This window comes from Rana temporaria, chromosome 4, assembly GCF_905171775.1.
Source record: "Rana temporaria chromosome 4, aRanTem1.1, whole genome shotgun sequence".
NCBI classification, from domain to species: domain Eukaryota; kingdom Metazoa; phylum Chordata; class Amphibia; order Anura; family Ranidae; genus Rana; species Rana temporaria.
Window position 1 is genome coordinate 390,830,891 of NC_053492.1, and position 22,333 is coordinate 390,853,223.

Consider the following 22,333-nt stretch of genomic DNA (forward strand, 5'->3'; position numbering starts at 1 on the left):
TCGCAATTGTGACAAGAAATTGTGACCTGTCGCCTGGGGAAGCTTAGGGCTGCAGAAGGCCGCAAAGGCGTGGCCTCAATTACCGGCCGGCGCGGGGCGCGATCGCGGCGGGCCCGCGCCCGCCGGTAATTGAGGCCGCAGCTTTGCGGCCTTCACAGAATGAAGCTGAGGCCTGCAGAAGGAATCTAGGAGTGGCCATCTTGCTGTGGCCGTTGGCATTCCAGGTTACATTACAAGTAGCAAAAAACAGCAGTTCTAATGTGTTTTTTCACTGTTTTCACTGCCATCTCCTTCCCTCTAATTAGAACCCCCAAACATTATATATATTTTTTATTCTAACACCCTAGAGAATAAAATGGCGGTCGTTCCAATACTTTCTGTCACACCGTATTTGCGCAGCGGTCTTACAAGCGCACTTTTTTGGGGAAAAAATACACTTTTTTAATAAAAAAAATAAGACAATAGTAAAGTTAGCCCAATTTTTTTTATATTGTGAAAGATAATGTTACGCCGAGTAAATTGATACCCAACATGTCATGCTTCAAAATTGTGTCCGCTCGTGGAATGGCGACAAACTTTTACCCTTTAAAATCTACATAGGTGACGTTTAAAAAATTCTACAGGTTGCATGTTTTGAGTTACAGAGAGGAGGTCTAGGGCTAGAATTATTGCTCTCGCTCTACCAATCGCGGCGATGCCTCAAATGTGTGGTTTGAATACCGTTTACATATGCGGGCGCTACTCACGTATGCGTTCGCTTCTGCGCGCAAGCTTGGCAGGGCGGGTGCGTTTTTTTGGCTCCTAACTTTTTTAGCTGGCTCCTAGATTCCAAGCAAATTTGTCAAACCCTGGCTAGTTTAACTGAAGGTGGTAAGCTCACAGGCTTCACTTAAAATGTCATGTTAAAGGATGCTTCAGTGTTACAGAGCCATATGGAAATGAAGAATAGGATCAAGTATTTACCTTTTCTTGTGTTTTTTCTTTTTTGTGAATACTAGGTGAAGATACTTGTTTTTTGGGTTGTCTACTGAACTTCTTTAGTTTCTCTTTTCTCCCTGCTAAACAGAGTTGTGTTTAAGTAAGGTCATTTAATTAAAATCTAAGATACAAATAATAAAAAAAAAAAAACACCAAACAAAATTATTAAGAGGTGACCACAAAAAGCTCATAACTCATGCGGAAATAAATAAGAAAGACCAACACTTGCACTCAAAAGGTAAGCAGTGAATTTGATCTCTTCTCAGCTGAAATCAAAAGTACACTATCGGGTTTGTTGGGTTCTTACTGACATCACTTAAAGGGGAGTTCCACCCACAATTTCACTTTTTAAATATAAATACCCCTGTAATACACAAGCTTAATGTAGTCTAGTAAAGTTAGTCTGTAAACTAAGGTCCGGTTGTTAGAGCATTTAGTTAGTTTATAATCTAGAAATAGACCGTGGCCATCTTAAGTGTGGGCATCATGAAGCCAGACTGTATGACTTCCTGGATTTCAGCCTTGCAGATCTTGCACATGCTCAGTGCTGCACAAACGATGTAATAGGTTTCAGTCAGGTTTCCATAGCTACAGGAGTGTCAGAGGAAGTTGCCGCCCCTTCTCTATGCAAATAGGCTATTTACAAGGACTACTGGGATACATGATGCCTATCCCAGAAACCCTTGCGACTTAATAGCCTAGGCTAATAAGGAGGAGGAAGTAATGAAGGACTACAAAATAAAGGTATTTACAACCAACCAAATAAATAAAAATTGTCCATTCTGAACACTATGAGATTAGGGCATGCAGCACAGACAAACATAAAAAAATGGGTGGAACTCCACTTTAAAGCGGGAGTTCACCCATTTATTAAAAAAAAAAAAAATTCCCCCTTAGATTCCTGCTCGTTTGGTCTAGGGGAATCGGCTAGTTGTTTTAAAATATGAGCTGTACTTACCGTTTTCGAGATGCATCTTCTTCCGTCGCTTCCGGGTATGGGTCTTTGGGAGCGGGCGTTCCTTCTTGATTGACAGTCTTCCGAGAGGCTTCCGACAGTCGCATCCATCGCGTCACTCGTAGCCGAAAGAAGCCGAACGTCGGTGCGGCTCTATACTGCGCCTGCGCACCGACGTTCGGCTTCTTTCGGAAAATCGTGACGCGATGGATGCGACCGTCGGAAGCCTCTCGGAAGACTGTCAATCAAGAAGGAACGCCCAGTCCCGCAGCCCAGACCCGGAAGCGACGGAGAGGATGCATCTCGTAAACGGGTAAGTACTGCTCATATTTTAAAACAAATAGCCGATTCCCCTAGACAAAACGAGCAGGAATCTCAGGCTAAAAAGTGCTCTCTAAGGGTGAACCTCCGCTTTAAGTACAAAGTGTGCTTGCAAACACTAAAATGCACTCCAGAAACTATCCAGCTATTTCGATTCTGATGAGCTGTTAATAGGGATTGGAAAAAAAAGGTGGTCAATACCTTTGATCAAGCATATACCCATCATAATGATTATCGGTGGGTGCCGTAGACATAATATTGGCGATTGGAGAGGAGCGCCCGATGTCCAAAAAAAGTCTCACATGATGAGTTTTATAGCTGTTTATGGAATATAAAAGTAAACAAATAGAGCCAACGCATTTCAGGGGAAATTTCCTCCCCCTTCTTCAGGGCTAATACTGTATATAGAGAGAAAGATACTTTTTGGACATCGGATGCTCCTCTCCATTCGCCCAAGTTTTCCCTGTGTTAAAGCCTCCATTGTAGTTATCAGAAAGGTAGCAGCCCTAGACCCCAACAGAGTCTATCAACCACCACCTACAATTGGGAAACAACCCATTGGAAGTAATTCCCTTTATACCCTCCACGCGGTAACTTGCCGCTAGGCAGCCTCCAGCAGCATCAGTCCATCGCTGTCTTCCACTCAAACTTGTTAGACATAATATAGTTTGAGCTGGTTCAGCCAAATTAGAAGACACTGATCGTGTCTATATATCAAGAATTTCTCACAGCTTATTGGCAATAAATATTATGGAACGAGATGCATCTCATTTACATGGACACTGATTACATGGACACTTTTAAATTTCATACAAAAGTATGAAATACTAATGTATGAAAACCAAAGTAAACAATGCAAAAGCTAAAATAGCGGTGTCATTGACGGTAAATTACATTAACAATATGTCTACCTTTCTTCTTTGACACTTCCTCTTCATCTCCAACCTCATCTTCAGTCACCTCAGATCCAGTTGTATAATCGTCCTCTTCTGATAGTAATGACTGTTGCTTCTAGAAGAAGACATGTCTTGATCAAAGTACAACCAGGGATGTGAACATTGGGACACACACACATACACACACTTGTGGTTACATATCAAACATGCTGGCGTAGGTCTCAAAACTAGGTAAAGTAGGCTTTGGCGACACAATAGCTCAGGTAACACTATTTATCTGAATTATTTATATAAAATGCACAAATTAATAAATAAAAATGGCTAGTATACCTAAAAATGTGTACAAGATATACATAAAACTCTAAGGCCTTGTACAGACAATCGAACATGTCCGATGAAAACGGTCCGCGGACCGTTTTCATCGGACATGTCTGCTCTGAGATTTTGGTCTGATGGTTGTACACACCATCAAACCAAAATCCCTGCAGACAGACAGCGTGGTGACGTGGCGGTGAAGTTGACGCCGCCACGTCCGCAAACCCGGAAGTTCAATGCTTCCATGCATGCGTCGAATCACTTTGACGCCATGCGCGGGTTCTCGGGCCAGCGGACATGTCCGAAGAGTCGTACTGACCATGCATGCTAAGAAACTTGTGTCCGCTGGAAACCTGTCCGCTAGGCCGGAAAATTGTCCGGTCGGCCCTACACACGACCGAACATGTCCGCGGAAACTGGTCTCGTACACACGACCCAGGAACTTGTCGTAAATGAAACATCGTTTTCCTCGACGAGGTCCTTGTTGGGCTTGTCGAGAACCTTGACAAGCTTTCTTTGCGTACACACTGTCAAGACAAAATCTCATCGTTCTCAAACGCGGTGACGTAAAACACGTACGACGGCACTATAAAGGGGAAGTTTGATTCCACTGGCGCCACCCTTCTGAGCATGTGCGGGTTTCTAAGCATACACACGAACGTGTTTCTCGTCGAAAACCAGCCTGACGAGGAACACGACGAGGTAATTGAGACTCCCTCATCGAGTTCCACAACAGTTTTTTCGATGAAAAACATACACATGACCGTTTTCCTTGGCAAAAAAAGCTCCGCCACCAAGTTTCTTGATGGATTCTGTCGAGGAAAACGTGTGTACGAGGCCTTATGCAAAATAAATCACTACAAACATGTCGTGTCCCAATAATAAATAAACCCAAATTACATAATGTTCATATATCATCATTATAATGCAATCACATCTCAAAAAACCATAGGACAATCCTTTCACTCCAATGGATACAAGTCAGATCAAAATGAACAATCCAAAAGTACAAAGAAGATTTGCAAGTTCCACAAGTGCCTTTCTTGTGCTCAAAGTAAAAATGCAAACTGTACAATTCAAAATGTGTTCCCCCAGGTAATTCACACTGACCAGGTTATGTTGACCCGTTTAAAAATTATGTACGATCATAGTGCACTCTAGGAATTGACAATTCACAAAGCTCCCTTATATACCCCTATGTATATACCTATGTGCCTCATAGGTATTGCATCTTAGAGAATTTCAAACACAAGACTAGAAAAGGCTTCCATATTGCAAAGCTACATACAGTATAGGTTTATTAGAGATAGAAACAACAACAAAACCACCATCACAAATTGTGGTGCTAACCAGCACAGTTAAAAAGCGCTTGCAGTGTATAGTGAATGGGCCAGATCCACAAAAGAATTACGCCGGTGTATCTCTTGATACGCCGCGTAATTTCAAATTTTGCGCGTCGTATCTTTGTTTTGTATTTACAAAACAAGATACGACTGTATCTCGGATCGATCCGACAGGCGTACGTCTTAGTACGCCATCGGATCTTAGGTGCAATTTTTCGGCGGCCGCTAGGTGGCGTTTCCGTCGATTTCCGCATCGAGTATGCAAATTAGCTAGTTACGGCGATCCACGAACGTACGTCCGGCCGACTCATTTTTTACGTCGTTTGCGTTCGGCTTTTTCCGGCGTATAGTTAAACCTGCTATTATGAGGCGTACTCAATGTTAAGTATGGCCGTCGTTCCCGCCTCGCATTTTGAATTTTTTACGTCGTTTGCGTAAGTCGTTCGCGAATAGGGATTTGCGTAGAGTGACGTCACCGTCTTAAACATTGGCTTGTTCCGGTTTCATTTCAAGCATGCGCACTGGGATACCCCCACGGACGGCGCATGCGCCGTTAAAAAAAACGTTGTTTACGTCGGGTCGCGATGTATTTACATAAAACACGCCCCCATTACATCCATTTGAATTCCGCGCCCTTACGCCGCCAAAGATACACTACGCCGCCGTAACTTATGTCGCAAATTCTTTGAGGATTAAAAAAAAAAAAAAAATACGGCGGCGTAGTATATCTTAGATACGCTGCGCCCGGCGGAAAGATGCGCGGAGGTACGTGGATCTGCCCCTATATGTATGCATATTTAATACATAGTAAATCTTTCTTTTATAATCTCACTGATATTTAGTACACCTGCATAGTGTAGGGTTTCACACAGGAGCGCAAAACTTATAACTAAAACATATTTATCTGAATGGACAAAGACTGACCTGAATGATCATAGCTGCCACTCAGGGCTGGCCCAAAACATTGTGCTGCCTGGGTCCAAGAATAAAATACTGTCCCCTACCCACCAAAAAAATAAATCATGCCCACCTAAAGCCCCCACATCCATTGTTTTATATGATGATAATTAAAACTAAAATTACATTTATCAGCAAGTCAGATTTACATGCAACAGCACCGTGTCTATATGTAAAATGATAGAACATACCATTATGTTAAATTCCAAGAGGTGGGCTAGGGCAGTATATAGACAGGCTAGGGTAGTGTAGGGGCAGGCTGGGGTAGCATATGGAAAGGCTTGGGTAGTATATGGACAGGCTAGGGCAGTATATAGACAGGCTAGGGTAGTATATAGACAGGCTAGGGCAGTATATAGACAGGCTAGGGCAGTATATAGACAGGCTAGGGTAGTATATAGACAGGCTAGGGTAGTATATAGACAGGCTAGGGTAGTATATAGACAGGCTAGGGTAGTATATAGACAGGCTAGGGTAGTATATAGACAGGCGAGGGTAGTATATAGACAGGCGAGGGTAGTATATAGACAGGCGAGGGTAGTATATAGACAGGCGAGGGTAGTATATAGACAGGCTAGGGTAGTATATAGACAGGCAAGGGTAGTATATAGACAGGCTAGGGTAGTATATAGACAGGCTAGGGTAGTGTATAGACAGGCTAGCGTAGTATATAGACAGGCTAGGGTAGTATATAGACAGGCGAGGATAGTATATAGACAGGCTAGGGTAGTATATAGACAGGCTAGAGTAGTTTTGTTAGTTTGAATGCTTTTATGACTGGGCAAGTTGCCACTTCCCAGCTAAACAGTATACATTGATACTTACATACCTGGCACATATTTTAATGATATCACAGTAAAATGTCCAGGTGTAAATATAAACGAGAAGCAGGGAAATTACTTACCAATTGTAGGGTGAAGTTTTTAAGTAAAAGAAACTAGCCATGAAAGGAATATACAGAGGAAACAAAAAACATGAAAAGGGAGAGATAACTTAGATTAGCTGAAGAATATATACTTTGCGTTGAGAATATTTTATTCCAAGATATTAACGAAAACCAACATACTTATGTTTTCTCTGAGTAGTATCAAAAGTGAATTCAAAGACAACTGCATGCAAACCATTTTATTTTGTGTGGGCACTAGTGCTATTGATCACCTGCCAGTTTATTTAAACTTTCAGATACTTCAATGCCAAGAACTCATAAAAACACATACCTCTACCCCATTCCCCAAGGTCATCATGAAGGTGTCACCATCTCATTGTTGATTACCCACATATTTCTTTACAGAGAATCTATTAGGGAAACGTGGCAAAACGATTTGGCTTTAAATTGGCCACAGGAGTAGGGTGGGAAAATAAATATCTCACCACTGAAGTTATCAAAGAAAGACTAGGCTTAGTAATGCTGAGCTTGAGGTATCCATAGACATTGGGTAAGTGCCATGTAAACTTTGGTAGGACATCGATTAGGATATCCATGGAGGCTCTCTGAATACAGAACTCACCCTTGGCCAACAGATCTTGGAAGAAAGGGAGTCTATTGGTTGGGATGATTTTTCCAGTGCTAGAACCAAACCATGAGGTCAGGTTTACAAAAAAATAAAATGTAAACCACAGAGGGCCAAAGAAGAGGAATTTCTCTTTAAAAAACGCCATCAAGTGTTACATGCTCTTAGGCAAGACTTTAAACATTTAGTATAGGTTGGTGTTAAGAAGTATTTGTAATGGCTTTTGTGTAGACTGGTGTACAGGGTTAGCATTTTGCAACCAAAAGGTACCCAACTGAAAATCACTTAGTTACATTTGAAAGGCACTTAAAGGTTCTTAACCACTTCCCGACAGCCGTACGAATATGTGCGGCCGCAGGGTGGTTCTAAATCTCTGACAGGACGCATATATGCGTCCTCTGCTCTTCCAGGCCACTAGAGGGCGCGCGAGCGCCCGCCGCATTCCTGAGATACCGATGCGCGTGCCTGGTGGCCGCGATGTCCGCCAGTCACTCACAATCGGCAGTTACAGGGACAAGGACATGGATCTCTGTGTGTAAACACAGAGATCCATGTCCTGTCAGGGGAGAGAGGAGACCGATCTGTGTCCCTTGTACATAGGGACACAGCATCGGTCACCTCCCCCAGTCACCCCCCTCCCCCCACACAGTTAGAACACACCCAGGATACACATTTAACCCCTTCCATGCCCCCCTAGTGTTAACCCCTTCACTGCCAGTCACATTTATACAGTAATCGGTGCATTTTTATAGCACTGATCGCAGTATAAATGTGAATGGCGCCAAAAATGTGTCAAAAGTGTCCGATGTGTCCGTCATAACGCCGCAGTCCCAATAAAAATCGCAGATCGCCGCCATTACTAGTAAAAAAAAATAATAATAAAAATTAATAATAATTCTGTCCCTTATTTTGTAAGCGCTATAACTTTTGCGCAAACCAGTCGCTTATTGCGATTTTTTTTTTTTTTTTACCAAATATATGTAGAAGAATACGTATCGGCCTAAACTGAGAAAAGAAATGTTGTTTTTTTTTTTTTAAAAATGGGCTATTTATTATAGTAACAAGTAAAAAATATTGACGCTCTTTTTTTGTTTATAGCGCAAAAAATAAAAACCGCAGAGATGATCAAATACCACCAAAAGAAAGCTCTATTTGTGGGGAAAAAAGGACGCCAATTTTGTTTGGGAGCCACGTCGCACGACCGCGCAATTGTCAGTTAAAGCGACGCAGTGCCAGAAGCTGAAATTTCACCTGGTCAGGAAGGGGTATTCGTGCCCAGTAAGGTAGTGGTTAAAGGTCCCCCAATACACTGCTTTTCTTTGGAGTGTTTCCACACTCTTATCCATTATTTTAGTCAGCACATATTTCTGTTTTACATAAAAGACAAACTCACAGCATTGATTTCTGCAGCCTTCTGTGCATTTGCAGAGCTTGGTTCCAACTGGACATCACATTCAAGGCTCTTGTCTTGACTCAGTGTAATTCCAGAGTCCCTGTAGATAAGAGCATTTGGATCTATAAGTGTTCAGTGATAGTATATGAGATATTAATTTGGAGGGAGGTTTTCCCGTATTTCTTACCCATTCAAGTCATTAGAAAAAGGCACAACTATAATATGCCTTCTCTGCAGCAGATCTGTTAGTAAGTCTGTAGAAGAACTCTTTGGTACATCATCCCCTTCTGGCAAACCAACAATATGGTCCCTCACTTTACAGCCCTAGAAGAGAAGTCATTTATATCATTTAAAAACTGAACATAGCTAGGCAAAGGAAGATCTACAGTAAATGTTAACAGGTCCGTAGGAAAATAACCAGAATTTATAACCCCCTAATCAGCAGCCTTATTCTATGGTACTGGATTGACCGAAGGACCTAAATTATGTTGTGCATATACAGTAAGCAACCACAGAGTGTACATTAAATTGTGAGCGGGCAGTAACATCAGTATACATTATATTACAGCCTCTGAAGATCGTACTGTTTGAGAGAATGCTGTTTTTGGGGTCTCATTCCACAACCTCTTTGAACTCAGGTCCATCAGATGTAATGATAGCAGTTCCATAACTGGGATGACTTATATTTTTGTCAACATTTAAACAGCTGGCTAACAAAGTACTGAAATTATGCATGAACAGCATGCACTGCACCAACTATTAACTTTTCATGCAACTGTGCATAATTATACAGCTGAGAATATTTGGCAATCAAGGTTCCCTAAGAGCCGGTTCACACTGGGGCGACCTGGGATCCGACTTCAAGCCGCCCAAAGTTGCCCAAAAGTCGCGCAGTCGATAAAATGAATGGAAGTGAATGGGAGCCGTCTTTATGTATACTACTGAAGTCGCTCCGACTTCAGAAAAGGTTCCTGTACTACTTCAATCAGACTTCTAGGCAACTTGTAGGCAACTTGTACCCACTGATTTCAATGGAAGTCGCCTCAGAAGTCTGATCACTGTCTTAACTGAAGCAACAATACAGGAAGGTAACATACATTTCTCAGGCCTCGTACACACGACCAAGTTTCTCGGCAAAAACCAGCAAGAAACTTGCTGGGAGATATTTTTTTGCCGAGGAAACCGGTCGTGTGTACATTTTCGTTGAGGAAACTGACGAGAAAATCGATGAGCCAAAAAGAGAGCAAGTTCTCTATTTCCTCGACGGGAATGGAGAAACTTGCCTTGTCGAGTTCCTCGACAGCCTAACAAGGAACTTGACGAGGAAAACGATGTGTTTCGCCCGTCGAGTTCCTCGGTCGTGTGTACGAGGCTTTAGGCAAACCCCTCCCTCCCACAGAGCTGATTGTTGTTTGATTGGCCACTGGAAAGCCTCCTCTCCTGGAGGCGACTTGAAGTTGCCTTGTACTGTCCTGGAGGCAACTTGAAGTTGCCTTGTAAGTTGCCTGATGATTCATACTCAACTCGTGTCCAAGTTGCCTCCCAAAGTCGTGCTGGAAGTCGTGTTGCCCCAGTGTGAATGGGCTCTAACACATAAGATGATTTTTACCCAATCCTGCTGAGATTAAACTACAGGAAGCATTACTAATCTAAGCAAAACAGTTGAATACATTTGGCCGACCACTGTTGTTACACCTATAAGCCGTCATACATCCCTTTTCTGTAACATAAAGCAGACTTTAAAAGACAGGTTCGCGTTAAAATTCCCCTACCCCCTTCCCTAAGCCCCTAAACACTTCCAAGTTATATCTCCTCCACAACTCCCATCCTTGCCTCCCCTCTCCCATAGGTGTGCGCGGGCACACCCTAATCACCCTGTGTGGTGCATATTCCCCCTATTTATAAACCAGATATTTCACAAAATAAAAAAAATGTTCTGCCTTTTTCCCCTAAAAAAAATTGGAAACTATTCAGAAAAAAATTCAATTGTAAAAATGAATATATAATATAATAATAAAAATAAAAACTACCGACACCATCCACTGCCCTACTGACACCAATCTCTGCCATTATGACACCGCCAGTTTATACACACATGCACACACTAATATGTGTTTGCAGGGGAGGGCTGGCAGCCCTAGGCCTGGGGGGCAAGTCCAGTCAAGTGGCCCACAGAGCGTGGAAAAGTGATGGATCGTTAAAAACAGTCTAAGATTTTTCATGATCACAAGAGTCCGCACAGAGGCCCCCCTTACATCAGAGTCCGCACAGACCCCATATACATTAGAGTCCGCACAGAGGCCCCCCTTACATCAGAGTCTGCACAGACCCCATATACATCAGAGTCCGCACAGAGCCTCCCCTTACATCAGAGTCCGCACAGAGGCCCCCCTTACATCAGAGTCCGCACAGAGGCCCCCCTTACATCAGAGTCTGCACAGACCCCATATACATCAGATCTGATGTAAGGGGTGTTCTGGGAAACTTGAATTAAGGGTGCATGCTGTGGACTATTGTGTAAAGAAGGTCTCTGCTCACCAAAGCCAGAGCACCCCTTTTTATACACTGGGAGGTAGGAGAGACTAGAGAGGGTGAGCTTACCAGGATGGAGGCTGAGGCGCAGGCAGGCTGTCTAATGCTTTTTTGGGTTCAAACTTCCTGTCCAGTACCCACACATGCCCGGGGAGTGTGGGCAGGGCAGACTCAGAAGGAGGAGGAGCAGATGAGCTCTATCTCTCCTTGTGTCTGTGCAGAGAGAGAGAAGGGGATGTCAGCGCTGGTGTGCGCTGAGGCTGAGCTATGTGTGAGATGAGACATAGCTCAGCTCTGCAGCCATCTACCTCGGAGCTGACACAGGCACAGCTGCACAGCGGGAGGGGAGCAGCGGCCGTGACCGTGTTAACAGAGCTCCAGCAGGCATATTCCTGCTCTGCAAAAACAGCATTTGGTAGTGGCGGCCGGTGGCTGTGCCTAGTGTCACCAGCCGGGAGGAGATTTCCACCATGCCCCCCCGCCAGCCCTCCCCTGTGTGTTTGAGCTTTGGGATGCACACCCTAAAGCAATAGTCTGCGCACACCTATGCCTCTCCCCATGTGCTTAAATCACTCTTTCTTGTGGTGTTTTTAATGTCTCACAGGAGAAATCTCGACTCGAGCTATCAGCATCTGTGCCATAACGCCCCATAAAGCAGAATGAGACTTACATGTACACTTAAAATTAAGTCCCTATCTAAGGCTATGGAGAGTTTCTGCATCAAGGCTATAAACACCTCGTAGGACAGCTACCAATGGAAAGAGATTTGTTTGCCCTAATTGAGCATGTTTACAGAAATGTCTTTCCCTGGTGGAAACCTACTTATATGATACAATGCACAGCCTTGTACTACACCAATGAAAAATATTAGTACAATAAATCCCACCTTTGGAAGCTGGGTGGGATCGAATCTGAGGACCTTCTGGTTACAACATGGGTAGAATCCAGTGCCTGGAGAATCCAAGGAACTTGCAGCACTGGGGTAAACAGCAGGCTCGGGGTGGTACTGGCAATGTGATAGCTCATTACACAGGAATGTCTAGAAATGCAGAAAATAAAAAGTATTGTAATACTGTATGTTAATACTTCATAATACAGCTGTACAATAAAGTATAAGTACATCTCTTATGCTGCGTACACACGGTCGGAATTTCCGACAAGAAAAGTTCGATGTGAGCTTTTGGTCGGAAATTCCTGACCGTGTGTAGGCTCCATCTGACTTTTTCTGTCGGAATTTCTGGCAGCAAAAATTTGAGAGCTGGTTCTCAATTTTCCGACGGGAAAAGTTCTTGTCTGAAATTCCGATTGTCTGTATGCAATTCTGACGTGCATTCGACACATGCTCGGAATCATTGAACTTAATTTTTCTCGGCTCGTTGTAGTGTTGTACGTCACCGTGTTCTTGACGGTCGGAATTTTGTGTGACCGTTTGTATGCAACACAAGTTTGAGCCAACATTTCGTCTGAAAAAAATCCACGATTTTCTTGTCAGAATTTCCGATCGTGTGTACACGGCATTAGTTGTCACTGGAAAAAGTGTCCTCGATTTCCTCTTTATTCTTGTGTGGTGATATCTAAGGAGAGGGTGAATCCCTACAGCGAGGACACAAACAGCAATAAAAACCTCTGTTTTTATCACTTGCATATGTTTTCTATTGTTTAACCACATCAATACAGGGCTTTAAAACCCACCTCCATACCGGGCCTATTCTGGCACTTCTCTCCTACATGTACAAATCATCATTCTTTTGCTAGAAAATTTCTCAGAACCCCCAAACATTATATATGTTTTTAGCAGACACCATAGGGAATAAAATGGCGGTCATTGCAATTTTTTATCTTGCACGGTATTTGCGCAATAATTTTTCAAACGCCTTTTTTTTGTAAAAAAAATGGTTTCATGAATTAAAAAATAACAAAACAGTAAAGTTAGCCCAATTTTTTGGGAAAATATGAAAGATGATGTTACGCCAAGTAAATAGATACCTAACATGTCATGCTTTAAAATTGCGCACACTCATGGAATGGCGCCAAACTTTGTTACTTAAAAATCTCCATAGGTGACGCTTTAAATTTTTTACAGGTTACCAGTTTAGAGTTACAGAGGAGGTCTAGTGCTAGAATTGTTGCACACGCTCTAACACACGCGTCAACACCTCACATGTGTGGTTTGAACGACGTTTACTTACGCGTGCATTCGCTTCTGAGCGCGAGCCACCGGGGACAGGGGCGTTTTAATTTTATTTATTTATTTTTTATTTTACTTATTTATAAATTTTTTTGAACTTTTTTTAATTTTTTATTTTTTTGATCGCTTTTATTCCTATTACAAGGAATGTAAACATCCCTTGTAATAGGAATAGTGTGTGACAGGTCCTCTTTAAGGAGAGATGCGGGGTCAATAAGACCTCACATCACTCCTCCATGCTGGAAAGAATAAGATCGTGAAAAAAAATTCACAGATCTCATTCTTACTAGCCGCAATTGCGGTTTGTTTACTTACGGGTACCCGGGCGTGGCGTCATCACATCGCGCCCGGGCCTCCGACAGTCATAGAGATGACTGGTGACCATCTGGTCACCAGTCATCTCTATGCTGCACATCCGGCGAACGGCGATCATCTCTCCGGGCCCCCAATGGGACGGGAGAGCCCGGAGAAGCACCGGATGGTGGCGGGAGGGGGGGATGTCCCCTGCCGCCGCCTATAAGAACGATCAACGCCGCTATGATCGTTCTTACGGTGCGCAGGATCGCGGCCGGAAGAAAATTATATCTGAATGATGCCTCTAGGTGCAGGCATCATTCAGATATCCCCACACAAAGCACAGGACGTCATATGACGTCCACCCGGGATAACAGATCCCCTTTTTGGACGTCAAATGACGGCGTGCGGGTTAAAAGTGGTTAAACGTGTTTGTACATTATGGGGGTTATTTACTAAAGGCAAATCCACTTTGCACTACAAGTGCAAACTACAAGTGCAAAGCGCACTTGAAATTGCACTGAAAGTGCACTTGGAAGGGCAGTCGCTGTAGATCCGAGGGGAACATGCAAGGAAAATAAAAACAGCATTTTAGCTTGCACATGATTGGATAATAAAATCAGCAGAGCTTCCCCTCATTTCAGATCTACCCCTCAGATTTACAGCAACTGCACTTCCAAGTGCAATTTCATGTGCTCTTTCAGTGCAATTTCAAGTGCACTTTTTGCACTTGTAGTTTGCACTTGTAATGCAAAGTGGATTTGCCTTTCGTAAATAACCCCCTATGTGTATTTATATACAGTGGGGTTGATTTACTAAAGGCAAATCCACTTTGCACTGCAAGTGCACTCGGACGTGCAGTCGCTGTAGATCTGAGGGGAAGATCTGAACTGAGGGGAAGCTCATTTCATCCAATCATGTGCAAGCAAAAATGCTGTTTTATATTTTCCTTGCATGTCCCCCTCAGATCCACAGTGACTGCACTTCCAAGTGCCCTTGCAGTGCAAAGTGGATTTGCCTTTAGTAAATAACCCCTTATCTCACAAAAGTGAGTACACCCCTCATTATTTTTGTAAATATTTTATTATATCTTTTCATGTGACAACACACTTTGCTACAGCTGTGTACAGCTTATATAACAGTATAAATTTGCTGTCCCCTCAAAATAACTCAACCACTGGCAACAAAAGTAAGTACACCCCTAAGTGTAAATGTCCAAATTGGGCACAATTAGCCATTTTCCCTCTCTGATGTCATGTGACTCGTAATGTTACAAGGTCTCGGGTGTGAATGGGGTGAATGGGGTGTTATCGCTCTCACTCTCTCATACTGGTCACTGGAAGTTCAACATGGCACCTCATGGCAAAGAACTCTGAGGATCTGATTTAGCAGGCCACCTGTGTTGAGGACATTCTATTGCCGGTCTTCTGGATTCGTTTTGGATCCCTGGAAGCCGGATTGATCTCAGGTCTACGGACTATCTGTTCTGATGTTTGATAGCTTATGGTGTGTCCACCACTGTTTTTTTTCTCTTTTGTATTCTTTTTTGTTTATTGATGTACTTTTTCAATAAAACTCTTTGTACAAGAACTCTGAGGATCTGAAAAGAAAAAACTTTTGTTGCTCTACATAAGGATAGCCTAGGCCAGTGATATGCAATTAGCGGACCTCCAGCTGTTGCAAAACTACAAGTTCCATCATGCCTCTGCCTCTATGTTCATGCTTGTAGATGTCTGAGTCTTGCTTTGCCTCATGGGAATTGTAGTTCTGCAACAGCTGGAGGTCCGCTAATTGCATATCACTGGCCTAGGCCAATGATGGCGAACCTTGGCACCCCAGATGTTTTGGAACTACATTTCCGATGATGCTCAACTATACCGCAGAGTGCATGAGCTTCATGGGAGATGTAGTTCCAAAACATCTGGGGTGCCAAGGTTCATCATCACTGGCCTAGGCTATAAGGAAATTGCCAAGACCCTAAAACTAAGCTGCAGCCAGGGGCGGACTGACCATTCGGGCATTGCCCGAGGGCCCCATGCCACTAGGGGGCCCCATCAGGGTTACCAGCCTCAGTAAAACCAGGGACAGTATGTAAAAATCTGTGTTTTTAAAAAAATCCCAGGATTATAGCTGCCCCGCCTCTCCAGTACCTTTTAGTGTGTGTATGTGTATTCTGTGCCTGTGTATGTAAAATGTGTATGTATACTGTATGTGTGTGTGTATACTGTGTGGCCCTATAATCTATTGCCTGGGGGCCCCATAGTCTCCTATTGCCCGGGAGCCCCATAATCTCCTATTGCCCGGGGGCCCCATGAGTTTTCAGTCCGCCCCTGGCTGCAGCACGGTGGCCAAGGCCGTCATTTTTGTATGTGTGCGCTGTAAAAAAAAATTCTGTTAAATTCAGCACGGTGACCAATACCATACAGAGGTTTAACAGGACAGGTTCAGCTCAGAACAGGCCTCGCCATGGTTGACCAAAGAAGTTGAGTGCATGTGCTCTTTGGGAAATAGATGTATGAGTGCTGCCAGTTTTGCTGCAGAGGTTGAAGGGGTGGGGGGTCAGCCTGCCAGTGCTTAGACGATACGCTGCACACTGCATCAAATTGGTCCGTGGCTGTCATCCCAGAAGGAAGCATCATCTAAAGACGATGCACAAGAAATCCTGCAAACAGTTTGCTGAAAACAAGCGGACTAAGGACATGGATTACTGGAACCATGACTTGTGGTCTGATGAGACCAAGACTAACTTATTTAGTTCAGATGGTATCAAGCTTGTGTGGCGGCAACCAGATGAGAAGTACAAAGACAAGTGTGTCTTGCCTACAGCAGTGGCATCTTAAGACTATTATAGGCCCCCTGGCAATACAGTGCACTGGGGCCCTGTCTACACAATCGTGCACAAGAATTTACTGACAAAAATCATGAAATTTACTGTCAGAACCACATTTTTTTTACTGGCACTGCAAAAAAAGTACCTAAAATTACAGTTTTACAAATTTCTTCATTGACATGAAGGTTAGGTTACTAAAACCCAGCCTGCTCAGAGTTTCCTCTTATATCAGAGTCTGCAGGATTCCCCCTTACAGTGAAAGGGAACTCTTATGTAAAAGGGAACACTGCAGATCATGATGTAAGGGGGAACTCTGATGTGGAGGGGGACTCTGGTGACCACAGACCACCATATATCAGAGTTCACTGCTTTCTCTTTACATCAGAGTTCCCACTTACATCAGGGTCCTTGCAGTGTAAGGGGTAATCCTGCAGACTCTGATGTAAAGGGGAACACCAGGAACTCTGATGTGTGGGGCACTCTGGTGACCAGAGACCACCTTCTGTAGAGAAAATACATCAGCAACCACCCGCCCCTTAGACTGGCCTGGCGGCGCTATCACTGACCTCCTCTCAGGTGCAACATGCATGGCTCAGTCAGATGGCTCCAGCTTGGCTGCTCTGGTTTTATCCTACTGTCTCCTCATGTCTGACTTCTCCCGTGACCCCCATCCCGGCAGGGCCCCCACTCTTGACTCCTCTTCAGACTCTTCCTCAGAGACTGTAGACACAATACAGTTCTACAGTTCTGACCCGCTGCTCTCCACCATTTTTTACTGGGGTCGCTGGGCAGCCGATGGGGCCCCCCAGGCAAGTGGGCCCCCGGGCAACTTCCCAGCGTGCCCAATGGAAAAGACAGCCCTGGCCTACAGTCAAGCTTGGTGGTGGGAGTGTCATGGTCTGGGGCTGCATGACTGCTGCCGGCACTGGGGAGTTACAGTTCATTGAGGGAACCATGAATGCCAACATGTACTGTGACATACTGAAGCAGAGCATGATCCCCTCCCTTCGGAGACTGAGCCGCAGGGCAATATTCCAACATGATAACGACCCCAAACACACCTCCAAGATGACCACTGCCTTGCTAAAGAAGCTGAGGCTAAAGGTGATGGACTGACCAAGCATGTCTCCAGACCTAAACTCTATTCAGCATCTATGGGGCACCCTGAAATGGAAGGTGGAGGAGTGCAAGGCCTCTAACATTTACCAGGTCTGTGATGTCATCATGGAGGAATGGAAGAGGACTCCAGTGGCAACCTGTGAAGCTTTGGTGAACTCCATGCCCAAGAGAGTTAAAGCAGGGGTTCTGCGGGAATGTGTTTTTTTTTTAGATCGTTCTTGCGCTCTTACCTTAGAAAATCTGGTACCCTCGTGTGCTAATCTTCTAGCCGCCAGCATCGTCTTTGTCCCGGAAAGGATATTTTATAAAAATGATAGATGGACGTTTCCATCTTCATTGTGGGCACTCTGAAGCCCAACAGGATTTGCTTCCGGGATACGGTGAATTAAATGGCGGAATTTTGTCCGCCCTCATCACATGACCGGCTGGAAAAGTCATGTGACATGCAGAAATCACGCGAGAGTTCGTGTGCTGGGTTCTAGAGAATCATCTCCTGGGCAGCGTCACGCTGTGCTCCCAGGAATCATTGCGGCGATGGCAGCCGAAGCGACACGCCCACTCCCGCGGGACTCAAACCAGGAAGTGCCTGGTGAAGATGACTGAAATAAGGTATGGAAGCTCTTTTAATGATTTTGGACAGCGAACTGTTAAAACATCCAGTCAGCCATTGTGTTTAACGCTGAGTAGCAAAATCGGGTGAACCTCCACTTCAAGGCAGTGCTGGAAAATAATGGTGGCCACACACAATATTGACACATTGGGCCCAATTTGGACATTTTCACTTGGGGTGTACTCACTTTTGTTGCCAGCGGTTTACACATTAATGGCTGTGTGTTGAGTTATTTTGAGGGGACAGAAAATGTACACTGTTATACAAGCTGTACACTCACTACTTTACATTGTAGCAAAGTGTCATTTCTTCAGTGTTGTCACATGAAAAGATATAATAAAATATTTACAAAAATGTGAGGGGTGTACTCACTTTTGTGAGATACTGTATGTATATTTATGTGCATGTTATGTGCTCCTATTTGAAGTCATGTAGACTGTGACACGCCAAGTTATTGAATTTCTAGCACTCCTCCATAGCCACTCACTTGCTTACACCTGGAACAAGTCAGCCAGTTTACAGTTCCCCACAGACGCCAGTAAACATCCCTCCAGGATTTAAGTTCCTCAAATGAACTTGTCAAGTATTCATGAATGTCCCAGGTTTTATCTCTGTAAATTCAAGAAAAAAAATAAGTGAATCCATGAATTTTGTTATTGTCGATCCAAATCTGATTTTAGAACAACACTCTATACACCCAGGGCCATATTCTCAAAAAATATCCGCCTGCTGCGCTTAGGGCACTTACACTCCGCTGTCCCAACTTACTGGAGCAGGTGTTGTATTCCCCAAACACTTGCTTCATAAGTTGGGACAGCGGAGTGTAAGTGTCCCGGCGTAGCCTGGCGGATCTCCAAGGGGGCGTCTTCTATTCAAATGAAGCGCGCCCCCGATGCGAAAGAACTGGGAATGCGCCGGGCTGCAAAAAGCCCAGTGCGCATGCTCCAGTTCTCGGCGGAAAACGTCAATGACGCCGACGTGTGCGTCATTGACGTAAAGTCGTATTCAAGAACGACTTACGTAAACGACGTACTCGACGAAAAAACACGACGGGGACCCGACGCCATCCGTAACATGGCCTACGCGAGACTTGCGGAAATTTAATCCTCCATATAGCAGGACTAAATTTCCGCTTACGCAAACGACGTTAGCGACGGTTACGCGACGCGAACTCGTTCGGGAATCGGCGTAGAAGGATCATTTGCATATGCAAATGACTCCTTCACGTAAATGCCATCTAGCGGCGGCCGGTGTCATTGCATTTAAGATCCGCCAGTGTAAGTGACTTACAGATGGCGGATCTTAAAGGAACACTAAAGGTTCATTTTTTATTAGATCAATTGATTGCTGTAAGCTAGAGCATTTAAATATCACTTACCTCGTTTTTCCTTTTGACCTCCAAAATACAGTAATCCAGGTTTGAAAATGCCATTTCCTGTCTCTCCTCTTCTTGCTTTCCACCAGCATCTGAGCTGTTTTTCATGGTGGAAAGCAGAATGTGCTCACCCCCTCCCTATGACTACAGCCCTGCGTGAAGATGCTCTTGTATCCCTCACAGGCATGGAGGCTAAGCCTAATGGGAACTGTAGTTCCCATTAGGCCGTGATGTAGCAAGAATGAATGCGCACCGCAAACCAGGAAGTCAGTGAGAATAATGATTCAGGAGTGCTGGAGGTGAATAAAACAGCTCGATTTCAACAGGTATCAAAATAGTTATAATGCAAAACATTACTTTTTATTTTATCAGCTACTGTCAGACTTTAATTTAAGGAAAATATTTTTGTCTTTACAACCCCTTTAAGTGTATCTATGCAAAAATGATTCTGAGAATCAGGAGCATAGATACACTGGCCAAAAAAGGGAGTTACGATGGAGTATCTGACTTACTCCATCGTAACTTCACTGAGAATATGGCCCCCAGACATTATTCTCACTCTGTCAGCAGGAAGAATTCACACTGCAGAGTCACACTGTAGACACAAACAGCTGTCACCAGCTGGATATAGCTATAATAAATATTCGTTCACTCTGCAAAATGTCTACCTTTTTTTTTTAAACAGTATCACAAGTGTAATGATTAAACGAGAAGCGTATAAGACGACCTTTTGGATGCAAAAAAAATGCATCCAAAGTCGGGGGTCGTCCTATACGCCGGATCTGTCTCCGTCAGGCTGCGGACATCCATGATTTAAAAGCCGCGCCTCCTCCTCAGACTGTTCCGTGATAGGCGGAACACTCATTTTCCCAGCAGGGCCTCTGTTCAGTGTTCCGCCTATCACAAATGCCTTCTCATCCTCGGACGAGAGGACGTCCGTGATAGGTGGAACACTGAACAGAGGCCCCGCTGGGAAAATTAGTGTTCCGCCTATCACGGAACAGTCTGAGGAGGAGGCGCGGCTTTTGAATCATGGATACCCGCAGCCTGAAACATGGATGTTCACAGCAAAAAAATAAGGTAGGGAGATCGTCTTGGCCGGCACAGTAGAGGCATGTGATGGACAGAGGAGGCATGGAATGGCACAGTGGGGGCATGGAATGGCACAGTGGAGGCATGGAATGGCACAGTGGAGGCATGGAATGGCACAGTGGAGGCATGGAATGGCACGGCACAGTGGGGCATGTAATGGCACGGCACAGTGGGGCATGTAATGGCACGGCACAGTGGGGCATGTAATGGCACGGCACAGTGGGGCATGTAATGGCACGGCACAGTGGGGCATGTAATGGCACGGCACAGTGGGGCATGTAATGGCACGGCACAGTGGGGCATGTAATGGCACGGCACAGTGGGGCATGTAATGGAATGGCACAGTGGGGCATGTAATGGAATGGCACAGAGGGGAAAGGAATGGAATGGCAAAGTGGGGCATGTAATGGAATGGCACAGTGAGGCATGTAATGGAATGGCACAGTGAGATTTGAAAAATGCCTGTTTCTGTCAGCGGTTGTTCCTGTCAGCGGTTGTTCTGGCTACCCCTCAGCTTCCAGACATACTAATAGGAAGGGGGTAGTCTTATACGGCGAGTATATCCCAAAACCAACATTTTTCCTGGAAAAATAGGGGGTCGTCTTATACGCCGGCAAATACGGTATGTGAAATCTTTTTTATAGCTATATCAGTGGTTAATCTCAAATTCATGTTGGGTGCTTGCCTCTGCCACCCTTTGGAAAATGCATCAACCCCTCCTATTGACTTGCCAGTTTAGCATAGTGAAGGGGGACAAAAAAGTGCACTTTGTTTGAAACTGCACTTATATGTTAAGCTCTGTACACACGATCCAATTTTATGGCCATAATTGTCTGACGGACGTGTTGTGTCGAATTATCCAACCGTGTGTATGCTGTATCAGACAATTATTGGTTGAATTAACGACAACAAAAGTTGGCTGCTCATGCTCACCAACTGTTGGGCAATAGATCTGTTACGTCGGTTTATCCGATTGTGTGTACGCAAGTCCGTCCAACTAAAATCCAAAGTACAAACACGCATGCTCAGAACCAATGCCAAACATCAGACAACAATAGCAGAAGTTGCCCAAACGGTGGTGGTGAAGAGCTGAAAAACCACGTGGTTTGGTGAATTTTGGCTGAAAATGTTGTGCCGTGTGTATGCAGAACAAGTTCACTGTCAACACCCTTCGGACCAAAATCCACAGAAAAGTCAGCTGGAAGTCTGATCGTGTGTACAAGGCTTTAGGGATAAGGCCATCCCTTGACATTCCATTTTTAAATGTCTAAAGCCCTGTACACACGGTAGGACTTTTGGCCAACCAACTTCAAAATCTGCAACTTTTCAAATTTGTCCGACCGTGTGTACGCTCCATCAGACCAACTTTTTCTGGTTTCATCCAACAAAAAGTTGGGTCTGCGAACGGACCAACTTTTCGGCAACAAAAGTCTGATGGTGCTTTGTGTGACCGTGTGTACAGCAATCCAACCAACTTTTGGACAAAGTGCAAATACGAATGCTCAAAACCAATGTTAAAAGCAAAAAACAATAGCAGAAGTTAACCAAAGGGTGGCGGTAAAGAGCAGAAAAGAGCAAAAAAAAACACATGATGTTAGGAAACTTTTAGAAAAGTTTGCAGAAA

General features: G+C 44.3%; 1 protein-coding gene across 3 annotated transcripts in view; it reads right to left on the bottom strand.

Annotated features, from left to right (window-relative positions):
* Nucleotides 1-22,333, bottom strand: part of SANBR (SANT and BTB domain regulator of CSR) — a 97,593-nt gene that overhangs the window by 18,990 nt on the left and 56,270 nt on the right. The window contains exons 11-17 of one of the 3 annotated variants that reach the window (XM_040351123.1): nucleotides 18,730-18,853; nucleotides 12,088-12,240; nucleotides 8,857-8,993; nucleotides 8,670-8,769; nucleotides 6,670-6,702; nucleotides 3,166-3,265; nucleotides 964-1,055 (exon numbers count right to left, since the gene is read on the bottom strand). In XM_040351123.1, coding sequence (XP_040207057.1) covers nucleotides 964-1,055; nucleotides 3,166-3,265; nucleotides 6,670-6,702; nucleotides 8,670-8,769; nucleotides 8,857-8,993; nucleotides 12,088-12,240; nucleotides 18,730-18,853 — 739 coding nt within the window. Of the gene's footprint in view, nucleotides 1-963; nucleotides 1,059-3,165; nucleotides 3,266-6,669; nucleotides 6,703-8,669; nucleotides 8,770-8,856; nucleotides 8,994-12,087; nucleotides 12,241-18,729; nucleotides 18,854-22,333 lie in introns of all 3 variants that reach the window. The other 2 variants (XM_040351122.1, XM_040351124.1) reach the window with 2 other exon arrangements.